This window comes from Sander lucioperca, chromosome 18 (genome assembly GCF_008315115.2).
Source record: "Sander lucioperca isolate FBNREF2018 chromosome 18, SLUC_FBN_1.2, whole genome shotgun sequence".
Taxonomy (NCBI): Eukaryota; Metazoa; Chordata; class Actinopteri; order Perciformes; family Percidae; genus Sander; species Sander lucioperca.
In genome coordinates this window covers 24202769-24216985 of record NC_050190.1, presented here as the reverse complement: position 1 = coordinate 24216985, position 14217 = coordinate 24202769, and the positions used below count along the sequence as shown (strand labels likewise).

Below are 14217 nucleotides of genomic sequence, written 5' to 3'. Positions count from 1 at the left end.
GAGCATTACATTGGCAACACTAATCAACATATACTGTACATTAGTGTAGTCTTACAAGTGTTACTACAAGTACTGGGACTCACTTTGGACACATTTTTTTTCTGCTTTTATTTTGTAGGCTAATCGCTTGTCTTCCGGTACCATTCTATCTTTGTGTGGTTAATTTGATGCAGCTTGCAGCATCGGCCGTGAGACGGTGCGACGCTCCAATCAGCAGCGCCGAGTGAAGGCTTGGTCACCTTAGCAACCAATTACTTTGGGCGTAAGGCGTATCCACTGTGAGAGGCTGTACCACTATCAGAAGAAAGGGGTGCCCATAGACTGTATTATAATAAGGGTGACATAAAGATAACAGCAGAGTGAAGCTGTACAATAGATAATTGTACATTTATGGTATCATCAAATACAGTAGGCCTATGTCCCTGCAACGTCGTGATTGTGAGTTTCATCTGTGACGTTGTAAAGACGTTACTGCAACATTACAGTTGCAACGTTATTTATATGCCTACATACATTTTTCTCTGGAACAATAGAAACATGTTATATAAAATCAAACAAATCATTATTTTGGGTTAACTAGCTCTTCAGTTCTTGTGGTGTTTAGTTTTTGAAGACATCCCTTCCAGTGCCTTAATGCTTCCCATATGCAGATTAAATGTATTATTCACACCTGTGATTTTACTACTAACATGGCATAATGACTATTAGTTTATCTTAAACATGTGATAATTAATTCAAAGCACCTGTGACTGTAATACACAGTACACCGGTACACCGGCACACCGTTTTACCGTTAATTGACTAATTGTACAATTAAAGACCCTGAAAACCTTTTTTTCTCGGCTTCTTTATGAGCGACAGGGTCCTAAATGACCCACAATTATCTGCTAAATTTCTGAACAGTTTTTTTTTTTTTTTTTTTACAAAATATTTTATTATTTTATTTTTCCTGTGCTCTTCTCACTGGCTTGACGTTGAAAAAAGTGATGTCACATATTTCTGTACACCAATCAGAATTTAGCAACATCTGAATCCAAATCTGATGACATTTCTTGGTTATTTTTTTATCCCCCCCAAAAACTTTAACTTTGATTGTGGGACTGATTTAATAATGAATATTTGATTACAGAGAAATGTTTTGAGATTGGAAACCACATTTTCAGGGGCTTTAATTCAAAGGGTCAGGTGCATTTTATTAAATATGGTTAAAAAAAAAAAATGACATATGGTGGCAGATGTTTGCACAAAAACAATACATTTATTCAAGTGTTCTCCAGCACAAGTACATACTCTATCTTCTCTCTGGACACTAAACTTAAGTATGGGGAAGGGGCGGTCGAAGTGGAGAATGACTGCTACATTTGCTGTACGAACTGGTCTTGAGGAAAAGCGTATAGGCCATTAACAGTTATGACAGAAAGAAAGTCACACAGTGTCAACAGTATCACCGAATATAGAATTATTGACCTGCCTTGAACAGTAAAACTCAAATCTTGTTTTCCGATAAAAAAACAAACCTTAATTCAAAACAACATTTTGAAAACAGACATGGAGAATATTACGGCATGGAATGTAGGATTAAGAAGCAATGTGTATTAAGCATACATTATGCTACAGTAAAAGTTATTACCGTTTTTTTTTTTTTTTTCTCACACAATTTTCCCACAGATAAGCACCAACTACAGCAATCTCTAGTCTAAAACAATATAGGAAACCTTTCATTATTTGTTATCCTTATTTTTTCAAGTACAAAGTTAAAATGCCTTTGTTAATATATTTATATGAGTGAAATAATAGTTCTTTTCCGTTACTACAAGGAACTTAAAAACAGTCATTGTCAAGACATTATTCCTTTTCCAATCAAATATATTTTTCTTGTTTAGATAAAATGTTTAGCACCATCAGAAAACACCAACAATCCCTCTTTGTAAAGTCTTACAAAAGGAAACAGAAGCAAAAAAACAACACCAGGTAGGGCTGTGCAGTGAAGTTGAGACCGTTCTTCATCTTAAAGCTGTCCATAGGCCCTTTTAAAATCCCATTACTTTCAATCTGGATTCACTTGACACAAATAAATCAGTACGATAAAGTAGTCGACTTTGAGTCTCCCTACATCTAATGCTCAAAACAAGTTTTGAATCAAATTTGTCACTTGATTTGTAATTTTTAACCTAAGATTTGTTTTCCTAATTTGATGATATATATTAGCAAAGAATTATATTTGTACATCTCATACGTAATAAAAAAAAACAAAAGATAAAAACAAATTGAAATCAGCAACCGGAAAACAACTATGTACAAAATGTACAAACGTGAGGGGATGTTAAGTATTATAGGAGGAGGGGGGAAATAACATCTGGTTAAAATATCACAAAGCACGATAGCTCACATTGAGCCTAGTGTGCATGGACAAACATGATGGCAATAAGGTCACTTAAGAAATTAATTACAATAAGAAATGAAATTTCAAATTTAGAATCTTAAATATGATATAGATAAGCGATAACATCTGTTTTTTATTACCCTCTTTAGTCTTTGAGTGCAGAAATCTTCGTCAAACACTGTGTCAGTTTTTCGTTTTGACAAACTGCAGCCTAAATCCTCCATATTTATCTTAGAGGTTACAATCAAGAGAATTTAGTGTGTGAATGTAATCCAAATTTGGATCAGCACTTAAATTTGTCAACATGACGACTACGATTAATCAGGGAAATGGCAAAGGGTGAACTGTCCTTCACAAGGGACAAAATATTATACAAAGCGCATGACGTAGTTCCCCAACTCTGTGTTACATTTTACAATCTTAATAGAAATAAACATTCTTTGAATCTGGGTAGTAACATACTGTATCGCTGCTTTAAAACAGGGAACAATATGGATGATGGAGGAAGGGGGTAACAAATGTCAATCCATCTACTGTAGACTGAGTCAAATAACACGGGTTTCACATATCAAAATCCATTCTTTCACTTCTGTTGGCACAGCCCTACTGTATACAAAAAGTATTACACGAGGGTAGATCAGTTCACATCATAAAACAAAACAACAAAAAACAATTCACAAGAACCAATATTTCTTTTTAAAATATCAAGAAAAAAAAAAAGAAAGTATACATATAAAAGTGCTTTATAATGTTGATAAAACAGCACAAAATTGCTATAAAAAGGTAGAAGAACTTTGTGAAGCCGCACCATATTGTTTGAGGATTTGCACCTGACAGTTTTTCAGTTTAGAGAGGTGGAAGCTGATGAGGAGAGTTACCCGGCCTGGTCACCCTCCCTCTCCACACTTACTAACAGTTGTACAGTAATGTCATTGGTCAGGATGAAACTAGAAAAAACTAGTTTCACAGACGTAAGTTGTTGTTGTATTTTTTAATGACAGAAAACACCATTGCCCATGTGGCTAGCTTCACTTTCTGTTTGTGCAGATCCAGGCAGTAAGCCTGAGTGTGGCAAGGCTGAGAGAGTAAATGAGCACCAGTACAAACTGTATAAAAGCTGTAAAATGCAGAAAAGAGCCGATACTCCATTTTGCAGTCTACTGTCTGTCACTTTCCTTTGAAGTGAACAAAACGTCACAGAACAGAATTGGGTTGTTTTTTTTCTCAACATCAAACACAAGTTTTTTTTTTTCCAGCAACAGGTTAAAGAGCTCCGTATTGTCTAAACTTGTAGTGCCACATGGGCTGTGATGTTTTTCATCATCTTGGAGCACCATGGTATTGTAACCATTTTACAGTAGTACCTTTATTACCTTCAGTTGTGTATAGAAACTGTAAACAAAGAGGTATATGTGATCTGGTGTTTTGGATTTTTTTTTTAGAGACGGCTCTCCTGACACTAAAGAAAAACCGCCTTTCTCTTCACATCTCTGTGAGGCTCAGTAGCTGGAAGCATGGCCGCACTGCACGTGGGACTCTCGCAGCTCCGACATACAGTACGCTCACACAGCAGAAACATTTCACATATCTCAAAACCATTTCCTATCTTTCAGGTCTTTCCCATCGCATTGCCGTCTCTTTTAAAAATACAGGTTTAGCACTTTTCTGTCTCAGTGTCTTGAGAAGAAAGCATAGTCTCAAGTATAGCTTGCACAAACAAATCAACAATACTTGATAACACTGCTAAAAGGTAAAATGACATATCAAAATTAAATAGAATAAGAATTACAATTCAAACACAAGAAATAATGTGAAATCTACGTCAACGTTTCGCTCGCAGATCATACAAGAGTATAATCTGAGGATCAAGGCTCTTATTTCTAGTCACAACATATAGAGTTGTAGTTCCTAAATGGTTCCGAGCGAGTTTTCTTGCTGCTCAAACACAGGCAAAGTAATCTTTGAGTGGTGCAAACAGGTGGCGGATAACCGGGACGCTCCATGATCTTCCCAGGAGCCTTTGCCTTGCCAGTCGGCTCATGTTGGACACGTCCGTATAGTGGACTGGGAAGCCAAAGATCCTGACAGGGAAACCAGCCAGACACAAAACAACCAGGACGACAGACAGACAGGCAGGCAGAGAGCAGAATAGGGGAAGACACAGGGAGATCATTTTGAGATTTTGATCGCTGAAAGAGCTGTGAAAGGTAGTTTGAAGGATGCTCTTTATGTTCACATACCTCTCCATCTCAGTGCACCAGAGTATGTCTTCCTTCTCGTTCATGTAGACAGGGAAGTGCTGGTCCTTGCCCTGCTTGATGGAATTAGACCTGGTGGTGATGGTCCTCACCTTGTCAAACTGACAGGAAAAAAAGGAACAAGAGAAATATTGAGTCTAACTAGCTCTACCTTTGTTTGTTTTTTAAACCTGAGGTTTTACCTCTTTTATTACTGCATTATGGATCAGATCAATTGATAAACATGAGTGTGTGGTTAAGTTCTCAGTACTGACTGATGGACTTTCAAACTGTTACCTCTTGCTGCCACTGGGAGCCGCCCGTGTGCAAAGTCCCTTACTCCTGCTTTGAACAGTTAAACTTATGTCATTGTGTTTTTTCTCGTCTTTTTTTGCTGTAGTTTTTTTTTTAAACTAAAATTGCATTTCTGACTGTCACAAACTGGTTTCCTTGGTTTTGAAAGCATGAGATGAAATTGAAAACATAATTTATCTTGCTGCCATCAGATTTTTTTTTTAATGCAGATATTGTAGGTCGCTTTGGACAAAAGCCTCTACCAAATAAATGTAAGGAATGTTAAGATGCATGCACTTCTGTTGTAATATATTTGTTCCATTAAAGTATTACAAAGTATTATTAAGTAAGTACCTTAGCTGTTCTGCCGTGTTCTAAACAGTCCTGGAGGTCCACCCTGTCATTGTACATAGCACTCAAAGGCCTGAAAAAGAGAAAGAACAGGAGCCAAACATATTAAGACTTACCCTATAACTTTGGACTTAATTTAACAAATCTAAAGCTTGCACTAAAACTGCACATTTTTTTGCTTTGCTGATTGTAGTCTGGGAGGGCGATGTATTAATTAGATTGAGTTGGTTGTCTTTTGAAGTGTCCGTTAAAATAGACAATTCTCATATTAAAATTTACATACACCTAATTAGATTTACACACAACTTGCTAGGCTGCATTTTTATGGGATGAGATGGCTTTCGGAATAACGAATGCACACAGAAGGATTCACAAATGTGTTATTATGTCCACAAAAATATTTTTCAATGCACACAAAATATTTATCGTTGTACATAAAAGTAAAAAATATTAAATCCACATCTAAAAAAAGAAGGCCCACAATTGTATTACTGATGCACACACACATATTATAAGTTTTAAATAAATGTAATAGAAATCCACAAATATATGTATTAAATATGTTTTCATTAAAACATATTTGGATGTTATATTTATACACAAAACCAGCATTTACAAACTGCTTGTTTTTGTTTTGTTTTAGATAATTGTTTGGGCTTTTATCGACAGGACAGGGGAGAGAGAGGAGGGACGACACCTAGTTTTAAGAGGATGGACGACACGCAGCAAAGGGCCGCGGCTCGGATTCGAACCTGAGCCACTGTCAAAGACTCAGCCTACATGGGGCGCACACTCTACTGTCATCCATGGGTGAGCCCCACAAACTGCTTGTTATGTCATGTGTGAACTTTTATCTGTAGCCTATAAGATGTCTCGTTCCGTTTCAGCCAATCACGTAAGCGTAGTTTCGAGGGGATGATTTCTCACGTAGCGTTACATCTGCGCAGTCCTACTAGTCACTCTGCAATTATGAGTTAGAACCAAACGGCTTCCCTGCTGGAGGTCAACCCCCGAGTGAAAACATAACATGTTTAGCTTTTCGTAAGTGATGACATGTTCTTGAATTATGAATGATAAGTTGTGGCGCTAGCTCAGCTCAGTTAGTTAGAGAGTTAAACCTGTTAGGTCGGTTTAACTGTCGTTTAACGTTAGCTAGCTGACGTTACATACAGTAAGCTCCGCATGCTAATGAGCATTCTGCTTAGCCAAGTAATAGGAAGAAGTAACATTATTTATACTGTGAAAATACTCCACTACAAGTAAAAGCCCTACATTCAAAACCGTAGCAAAAGTTTGTATTAGCAGCAAAATGTTAAAGTACTCATTGCAGTAAGTTGTTCCCTGTCAGGGGTTTACCTAGCTATATATACTGTTTCTGGGTTTGTATTACCGCTGCATTAACGTGTATGTGTGTGTTTACCTAGCTATATATACTGTTTCTGGGTTTGTATTACCGCTGCATTAACGTGTATGTGTAACTCCTTTATATACTGTTGGGTAGTTTAATGTACAGCAATGCATCATGTTATATAAGGTCATCATATGTTTGTAGCGTCGCTGTCCTGAGAGAACCATGTATCTCTAAAAAGTCAACTTTTCGTGGTGTCAGAAAACAGCTCTGTTTTCAGCTTTGTGACGATGGTTTTTTTTCAGCTGATCCAAGAGGGCTATAACATAGTTTATTTGGCTTAAGAAGTAGGAGAATTTTCTCAGCCCATAAAGGAATACTTCATCCTTCAGTTTATCAGAAATATCCACATTCAAAAAATCACCAAATCTGGAGATACATGGTTGTCACTAAACAGGAAAGGGTTAAAAAAATGTAATCTGAAAAGTAACTAAAGCTGTCAGATAAACGTAGTGGAGTAAAAAGTACAATATTTGCCTCTTAGATGTAGTGGTGTAGAAGTATAAAAAATGGAAATATTCAAGTACCTCTAATTTGTGCTTAAGTACATGTACTTAGATACATTTCACCACCTCTGGATAAAGTTAACGTTAGTGAAAATATGACTGTTTGACATGTTTGATAGGGGCTTTCGTCTCACGCCGAGGCAGCAGCACAGGCTTTTGTGTAGTCGTTGGCTAGGCAGCTGTCCCTGTCCCCAACCGCATTGCTTGAAATGAGCAGAGCAGAGAGCACCCCAGTTAGGGCTGCAGCCAGCACCCTCACTACTGTGCCTCCCAATACTGAAATGTGGGTGAGGCAGGCTATGAGAAGGTAATGCATTTAACTTTAACTTGCTATTCCTACATTTGGCAGTACAACAAAATCAAATGATGGCTTAGTCCTGTAGATGTGGGGGCACCTGTTTATCTGTGTTTTAAGCCCCCAACGTCTCCTTCAAGGCAGCGCTGCCTGGAAGGCACTAGGATTAGGTAATGGTTATGGTTAGGGTTAAGGTTAGGTGCCTTGAAGTCAACGGTCGCAGCGCTGCCTGGAAGGAGACGTTGGGGGAAAAAAACACCATCGAGCTGGACACCTGATGTGTGAGTTTGTCCTCCATTCACAAAGTGAAGTTAATGTTACGCTAATAAGGGTTTTTCAACATTTTTCCATAGTCTGTGTTTCTATCTACTCTTATGTTGCTATAATAAAGATAAGGATGTGTGCCGGTGGATGAGGTCAGAGAGGTAGGGGGGAGCCAGGTTGTTGAGGGCTTTGTAGGTATGGAGCAGAATCTTTAAGTTTATCCTGTGTTTAACCAGGAGCCAGTAGAGGTCATGGAGGACTGGGGTGATGTGGTCACGTGAGTGGGTGCTGGTAAGTAGGCAGGCAGAAGAGTTCTGTACTGAAGTTTATTGAGGACTTTGTTGTGGTACCGTAGACGTAGAGGATACTGTTGCAGTTGCAAGCCTGGATGTTACAAAAGCATGACAAAAGCGTGTTTCTGCAGCAGTAAGTGACAGTGATGGTCCGAGTCAGGCAATGTTACGGAAGGTTTCTGCAGCAGTAAGTGACAGTGATGATCAGAGTCGGGCAATGTTACGGAAGTGGAAGAAGGCTGTTTTGGGGAGTTTGGGCCCATGTCAAATTTCTCCGAAACTACCACTAAAATCAGTTTCAGAATCATGCTTCATTTTGTATACACAACAACTAGTTTCAATATCTTAAACGAGGTTCAGGATAGGTGGCATGTCATGTAAATTTTTGTAATTTAAACAAACTTTGAAATTGGTCCAGTATTAAAGTGCTCATATTATGCTTTTTGGCTTTTTCCCTTTCCTTTATTGTGTCATATATCTACTGATCTATTCAGAATCAGAATTCTGATTCTGATTCTGCATGTGCATGTTATAGGTGGACAAAGTGAAAAAGCCCAAAGTCCACCCCAAAGGGACTTACCATCTCCAACAGAAAACACTGTTCACAAACTGCTCCAAACAGCTCTATTGTAGTCCAGCCTTTACTTCAGAGACAAACGTGGTCACTTTGGAACACACGTTATAATGCTCGCCTAGCTGCTAGCGTGACACGCCCTCATACTCTGCTTCTGACTGGCTAGTAGTCCTTACCTAGCTACTGTGCATGTGCGACTCCCAACAAAGATGGAACAGAAGTGAGATGTCTCACTCTGTTGCTAAAACAGAGAGCTCAACACACAGGGTGAAAAGAGGAGCTGCAGCAATGTGCAGAACAATAAAAATATGGTGTTTTTTGAAAATTAAACCATGTAAACCTATTCTGATATAACCTCTAAATACAATTATGAACCTGAATGAGCATAATATGAGCACTTTAAGCAAGATCGCTGCAGTCGGCAGTGGTGAAACAAGCTACAATGTGAGTTAATTCCAACCATCACAACTCTAGTTTTGGTTGAAATAAACACATAGTTTACCGATTTACATGTGAAAATACGTTGGCTCTATACACGCTAAAAGTATTGCTTTTTTAAATGGAGTGTGGTGGGTTTAGCGCTAACGACTTCAGAGCTGTTTCTGGTTAAACAGAAGGGTCTCAAAGAGGTTTTAAAGGTCTATCTCTGAAGGGATCCTTTCCATAATGTTGTCAGACACTAAGAATATTAATCTGAGCCTGTCAGTGGCAAAACAAGCACTTCTGTGAAGGTAAATACAAGCTGGACTGCCCTATTACATTAGCCTACATTGTAGCTTGTTTTGCCACTGCCGATGGCAGCGATCTTGCTTAATACTGGACCAATGTCAAAGATTGTTGTTCCCATCAGTCACTTAGACACAAAAACATAGGAAAATCGGGTCCAGGTTGAAAAAACGGTAGTTACCCTTTAACTAGGGTAACTGTTAAAAGCTGTGCTATGTTACACTGCAACTCTGTAAATGTCCCGTGTATAAAGGGATTACTTTTTTCATTGTGTACGTCACAGGTTGCTGCTTCCCTCACCATTCAGACACCAACCTGTTCATGCCAGGAAGGTTACCCCAGAAGTAGCGGGCGCGGTGGGCAGCAGACACTTCCTTGGCATCGATCATCACTGGGTTGCACTGAAATCCAAGTAAAGCAGAGAAGAAAAGACACCAGGAACCAAGGTAAGATGCTGTTTTCAACAGAGTGTATTACATTAAGGCGAAGTGCAGTTACCATTTAATAGCACAGTATTATTGGTGAGAAAATCCTTGTATAGTTTAGATTGACTAAAATCAATTAGAAAAAAGGTCAGCTTCAATGCATTTTTTTTTTACGGTATCCCACCATTTAAAAAAGGGTTTCAAAAGCCAAACACAAAGTGGAGAACATTTGTAAACCTATAGCTGACCTGGTCTTTACATGACAAAATGCAATATGGAGAAAAGACACTGTCGTACATTAAACATGGCACATTCAAATTATTACATCAATATTAAGAGAGTGCTCCGTTCTCATGATCTGTGTCTAAAGATAATTCATTAGTGCCACAAGGGGGCATTCATAAGCCATCAATCCTTTTTAGAACTGTGTCTACATTACAATCTAAGTTTTAACTAGTAGGTAGAAGTTATGAACTGAAGGATTAGCTAACAAGTTCAACGGTCAGAGAGAAACTGACCTCTAAAAACCGAGATATGTCCCTCTTATCGCTGACACCCATGGCAACCACATTTTCAAAGAGCCAGAAGAAAGGCCGATTTTCCCCGTTCTTCGGTCGAGCCTCATGGAGCAGCCTGTAAAACTCAAAGAACAGGCGGCCGGTGCCCTCTGTGGGACAGAAACAGTCATTGAACAGTGTTAAAGTAAGTAAGAGGCACATACTGATGATACTTTAGTGATTTGCTATTAAGATGATCAACCTTGTTGGTATTTGACAGGATCCAAAACAACATGACAAAGAAAGTCCTAACCATGAACAGTAAACGTACCATAAAGACCTTTCCTTGCAGGATTGACTATAGAGAGGTCATTGCATGGGCTTCCACCAATAACTAGGTCAAAAGGACCCCACTCCTGTATCTGTACATAGATAAGATACAGAGTCAGAAACACAGACATAAAGACAGAGACAGTATAGATAATAATATGTTGTAAGACAGAGTGATCCAGCAATAAACTCCTCCAGCTTTCAGGTATATTGTGCAAAAGATACTCTGTAAAAATACTATTTTTAATATAAAAATAACCAACATAACCAATTCTGTTTGACTTGTAGAGTCTAGTGGATGCTTTAAAATGGTCTTTATTGTGTTCCCGGTTAATGCAGTTGGTAATGAGGCAAGGTAGCTAAGCTTTTTGTTTTTCTCTTAAAAGAATATTGAATGTCAGTGGCCATGGAATCACATAACATGATGTCAGTAAACTGTACGTATGGCATGTTAAAGCAGCCATATTATGCTCATTTTCAGGTTCATAATTGTATTTTAATGTTGCACCAGAATAGGTTTACATGGTTTAATTTTCAAAAAACACCATATTTTTGTTTTACTGCAGTGCTCTCTCTCACTGCTGCAGATCCTCTTTTCACCTGGTCTCTGTTTTAGCTACAGAGTGAGACCTCTTTTATTCTTCTTCTTCTGTACCATCTTTGATTGCACTGCACATGCCCAGTAGCTCAGATGTAGATCATGTCAGCTAGCTAGCTCCATAGACAGTAAAAGAAAGGCTGTTTGTACAACTTTGGTCAGTTACAAGGCAGGAGTAGCTGGGAGACTTCTAAATGAGGGCGCACATGTAAGAAGTTCTTTTGTAGATTATGGTGAACTTGTGTGGTGTTGTAGCAGTGCTTTGCTACTGAGAACGAGGTAGCATGCTAGCGTTAGCACGCTAACGCTACGAGCTAACGCTACGAGCTAACGCTACGAGCTAACGCTACGAGCTGCTCGTTTCAAAATCGGCACGGCTTGTGACGTCACAAGCCGTGCCGATTTTGAACAGCTCACCCAGAGACTGAAGGCAGGACACATTCAGAAACTGTATCTCACTCTAAACAGCATGGATGGATTTTTTTCAAAGTTTGTATGTGTGTGGATGTACCAGAGACACAACATAACACCCCAAATCCCAGAAAAAGTGTTTTTTTCATAATATGGGCACTTTAAGGAACCATGTTGGTCAGGCATAAAAGAGACTACATATTTGATGTTTGGGAGTGCTAGGGTCCAGCTCTTTGTGGTTTACCAGTATTAGAAATGGAGACCCGCTGTTGTTTAGTAGACATTTAGGTCTCATGCAAGAACATTTTTGTATTCTTATCCTTAACTTCTTTTCAATTTTTCGGTGAAGTTTTCTCCTACGAGTGTTTGCCAAACACCGAACTGCACAAACCTTTCGTAAATCGCTCGTTTCAGCCTGATGAGGACCACCTCTTCATGAGGAGGTGGGCCATTTGTTCATTAGTGAGGTTTGTTCATTAGCATAATTTCTACCCTGAAAACTACCATATCAGGCTACCTGTTTGTAGGCAAGTTTAATTCACAAAAATGTACCTAATAGTAGTCGTTGTGCCATTTTGAACGAAATGATAGTGTGGGGTGTTAAGAAATTGTAATAGTTTGCCCATCACTCTCATTATGATTATTTTGAACATGTTTCATGGAGTCGTAATCACTTCGCCTGTATCTCACTTAGAGTTTACAGTCCATGTTGCCTTCATGTTACCATCCACCATAGCCATATATAGCCTTTTTTTTCTCTCTTTTCGATGAATGTGTGTTTTTGTTTTGGTACAGGAACATGCAAGAATTTCAAATTCTTGCAGGATTTCTCCGGGTGCTTAGCAACACATCTGTAATTATAGCTAACTATCACTCAGAGTGTTATCACTGTATTTACTCAGTCGTTCAATATGTGCTCATTTCCCACATTTAAGCAAAAAAAATCAAACTCACATGTTTGCGTGTGACATTCCTCACATCACCAACATACATGATGCGACCCTGATGCCGGACGATACCCACAGTGATGGAGTCTTCGCACACTTCAGAAGCTACATAGCGATCCACTTGGATGCCAAGTTCTTTCAGCACCAAAAGCCCTGCACAGGACGGGGCCAAAGGTCAGACAGAACATAGAAAACTGAGGACACCAAAACCGATAAACTGCACAAGAAAAGGCAAAAACTGATGTGTAGCTGAGTAGCTGTCTCTGATTTGAAAACAAATCATATGCTGAGTAGTACTGAAAATGACCACTCAAATCCTCCATTAAATACTCTACTCACTACAGTATCTGAAACATGCTCAACCTACATTTATCTCCCCTCAGCAATAGGGGTGCAAGATATATCGACTCAATATAGTTATCGCAATATCACGTTGCGCAATATTATATCTAGGGGTGCAAGATATATCGACTCAATATCGTTATCGCAATATATCGAAAGTGTAGCAATAAGTATGCAATATTTTGTTTATTTTGTGGAGCGCTGCGTCCCGTCCGTTGACTGTGTGGCTTAGTTGTGTTTGATTTAGAGCCCGCTTGAAACGCTATAATGATCATGTCTAATTGGCCAGTTACCGTGTCACTTGCACATGTTAGTGCACATCAGCGCACGGGTCCAGTATGTGACAAACCCTATGGAGCGTACCACGTGTGTGCATATTTCAACAGAGTGACAGTGTAAGTGAAGAAATAGATAGAGACAACAAAACGGAACGAATCAGAGAAGGGAAAGAAAAGTTGTGTCCTGTTCTCTTTATTTATTTATTTTATACTGTACAACCAGTAAAACATGTCCTGTTCTGTAGACATGGTCCTTATTTATTTATTCATGTTGTAGCAGTCCAATATGACTGTCAGTTGAAATAAACCTTGTGTTGTATTTGTTATTAATCTATTTTGATGCGTTTTCCCGTAACTTTTGTAGTTTTACATATGTTTAAAAATATCTAAATTAATATCGATATCGCAATATTCATAATCGATATCGCAATATCACATTTTGTCAATATTGTGCAACCCTACTCAGCAATATAATGCTTTAATACCAGTCACATATTGACTAGTCTATATGCACGACGTTTCACTTCCGGGTTTGTTCCGGTTTGCCGCCGGAAATTCCACCGGAGTACTTCTTTTCGGCCGGATGTCCGTTACCTTCCGTTTTCTTTGTGTTGGAATTATAAACTCCGGTGGATTTCTGAGGACTATGGTTAACTGCTCCTCAGATCTCTGCAGGGTAAATCCAGACAGCTAGCTAGACTATCTGTCCAATCTGAGTTTTCTGTTGCACGACTAAAACAACTTTTGAACGTACACGTTCCACCAAAACAAGTTCCTTCCCGGGGCTATTTTGCAGCGGCACCGTGGCTCCGTCCGGCGCTTAGCGCCACCCATGACGATTGTGATTGGTTTAAAGAAATGCCAATAAACCAGAGCATGTTTTTCTCCCATCCCAGAATGCTTTGTGGACTAGCCAGACCCACCACCGCAGCGCTGTGGAGGAAGGTCTGGCAATGCGAGACTACATATTGACTGATAAACTCTTACAATGACTGTGATGGTGTTATTAGATTAAATTGTATGTGCATTTCTTGATGGCCAACAAAGTTATTACTAGG

At 38.9% G+C, this 14217-nt stretch overlaps 1 protein-coding gene and 1 long non-coding RNA gene across 6 annotated transcripts in view; one reads left to right on the top strand and one right to left on the bottom strand.

The window, feature by feature from the left end:
* Positions 1-1238: 1238 nt before the first annotated feature.
* The window catches only part of LOC116057472 (DNA (cytosine-5)-methyltransferase 3A-like), a 47765-nt gene continuing 34786 nt past the window's right edge, over positions 1239-14217 (bottom strand). For 3 of the 5 annotated variants that reach the window (XM_031309943.2, XM_031309945.2, XM_031309948.2), the window contains 7 exons: positions 12547-12692; positions 10585-10675; positions 10275-10423; positions 9632-9732; positions 5269-5338; positions 4624-4742; positions 1239-4464 (listed from right to left, as the gene is read on the bottom strand). In XM_031309943.2, coding sequence (XP_031165803.1) covers positions 4323-4464; positions 4624-4742; positions 5269-5338; positions 9632-9732; positions 10275-10423; positions 10585-10675; positions 12547-12692 — 818 coding nt within the window. In that variant the 3' untranslated portion in view covers positions 1239-4322. The remainder of the gene's footprint in view (positions 4465-4623; positions 4743-5268; positions 5339-9631; positions 9733-10274; positions 10424-10584; positions 10676-12546; positions 12693-14217) is intronic. The other 2 variants (XM_031309944.2, XM_031309947.2) reach the window with 1 other exon arrangement.
* On the top strand, positions 6145-12613 carry LOC116057473. The gene is made up of 3 exons (XR_004895710.1): positions 6145-6306; positions 9615-9777; positions 12528-12613. It is a non-coding gene; the product is annotated as an uncharacterized LOC116057473 (long non-coding RNA).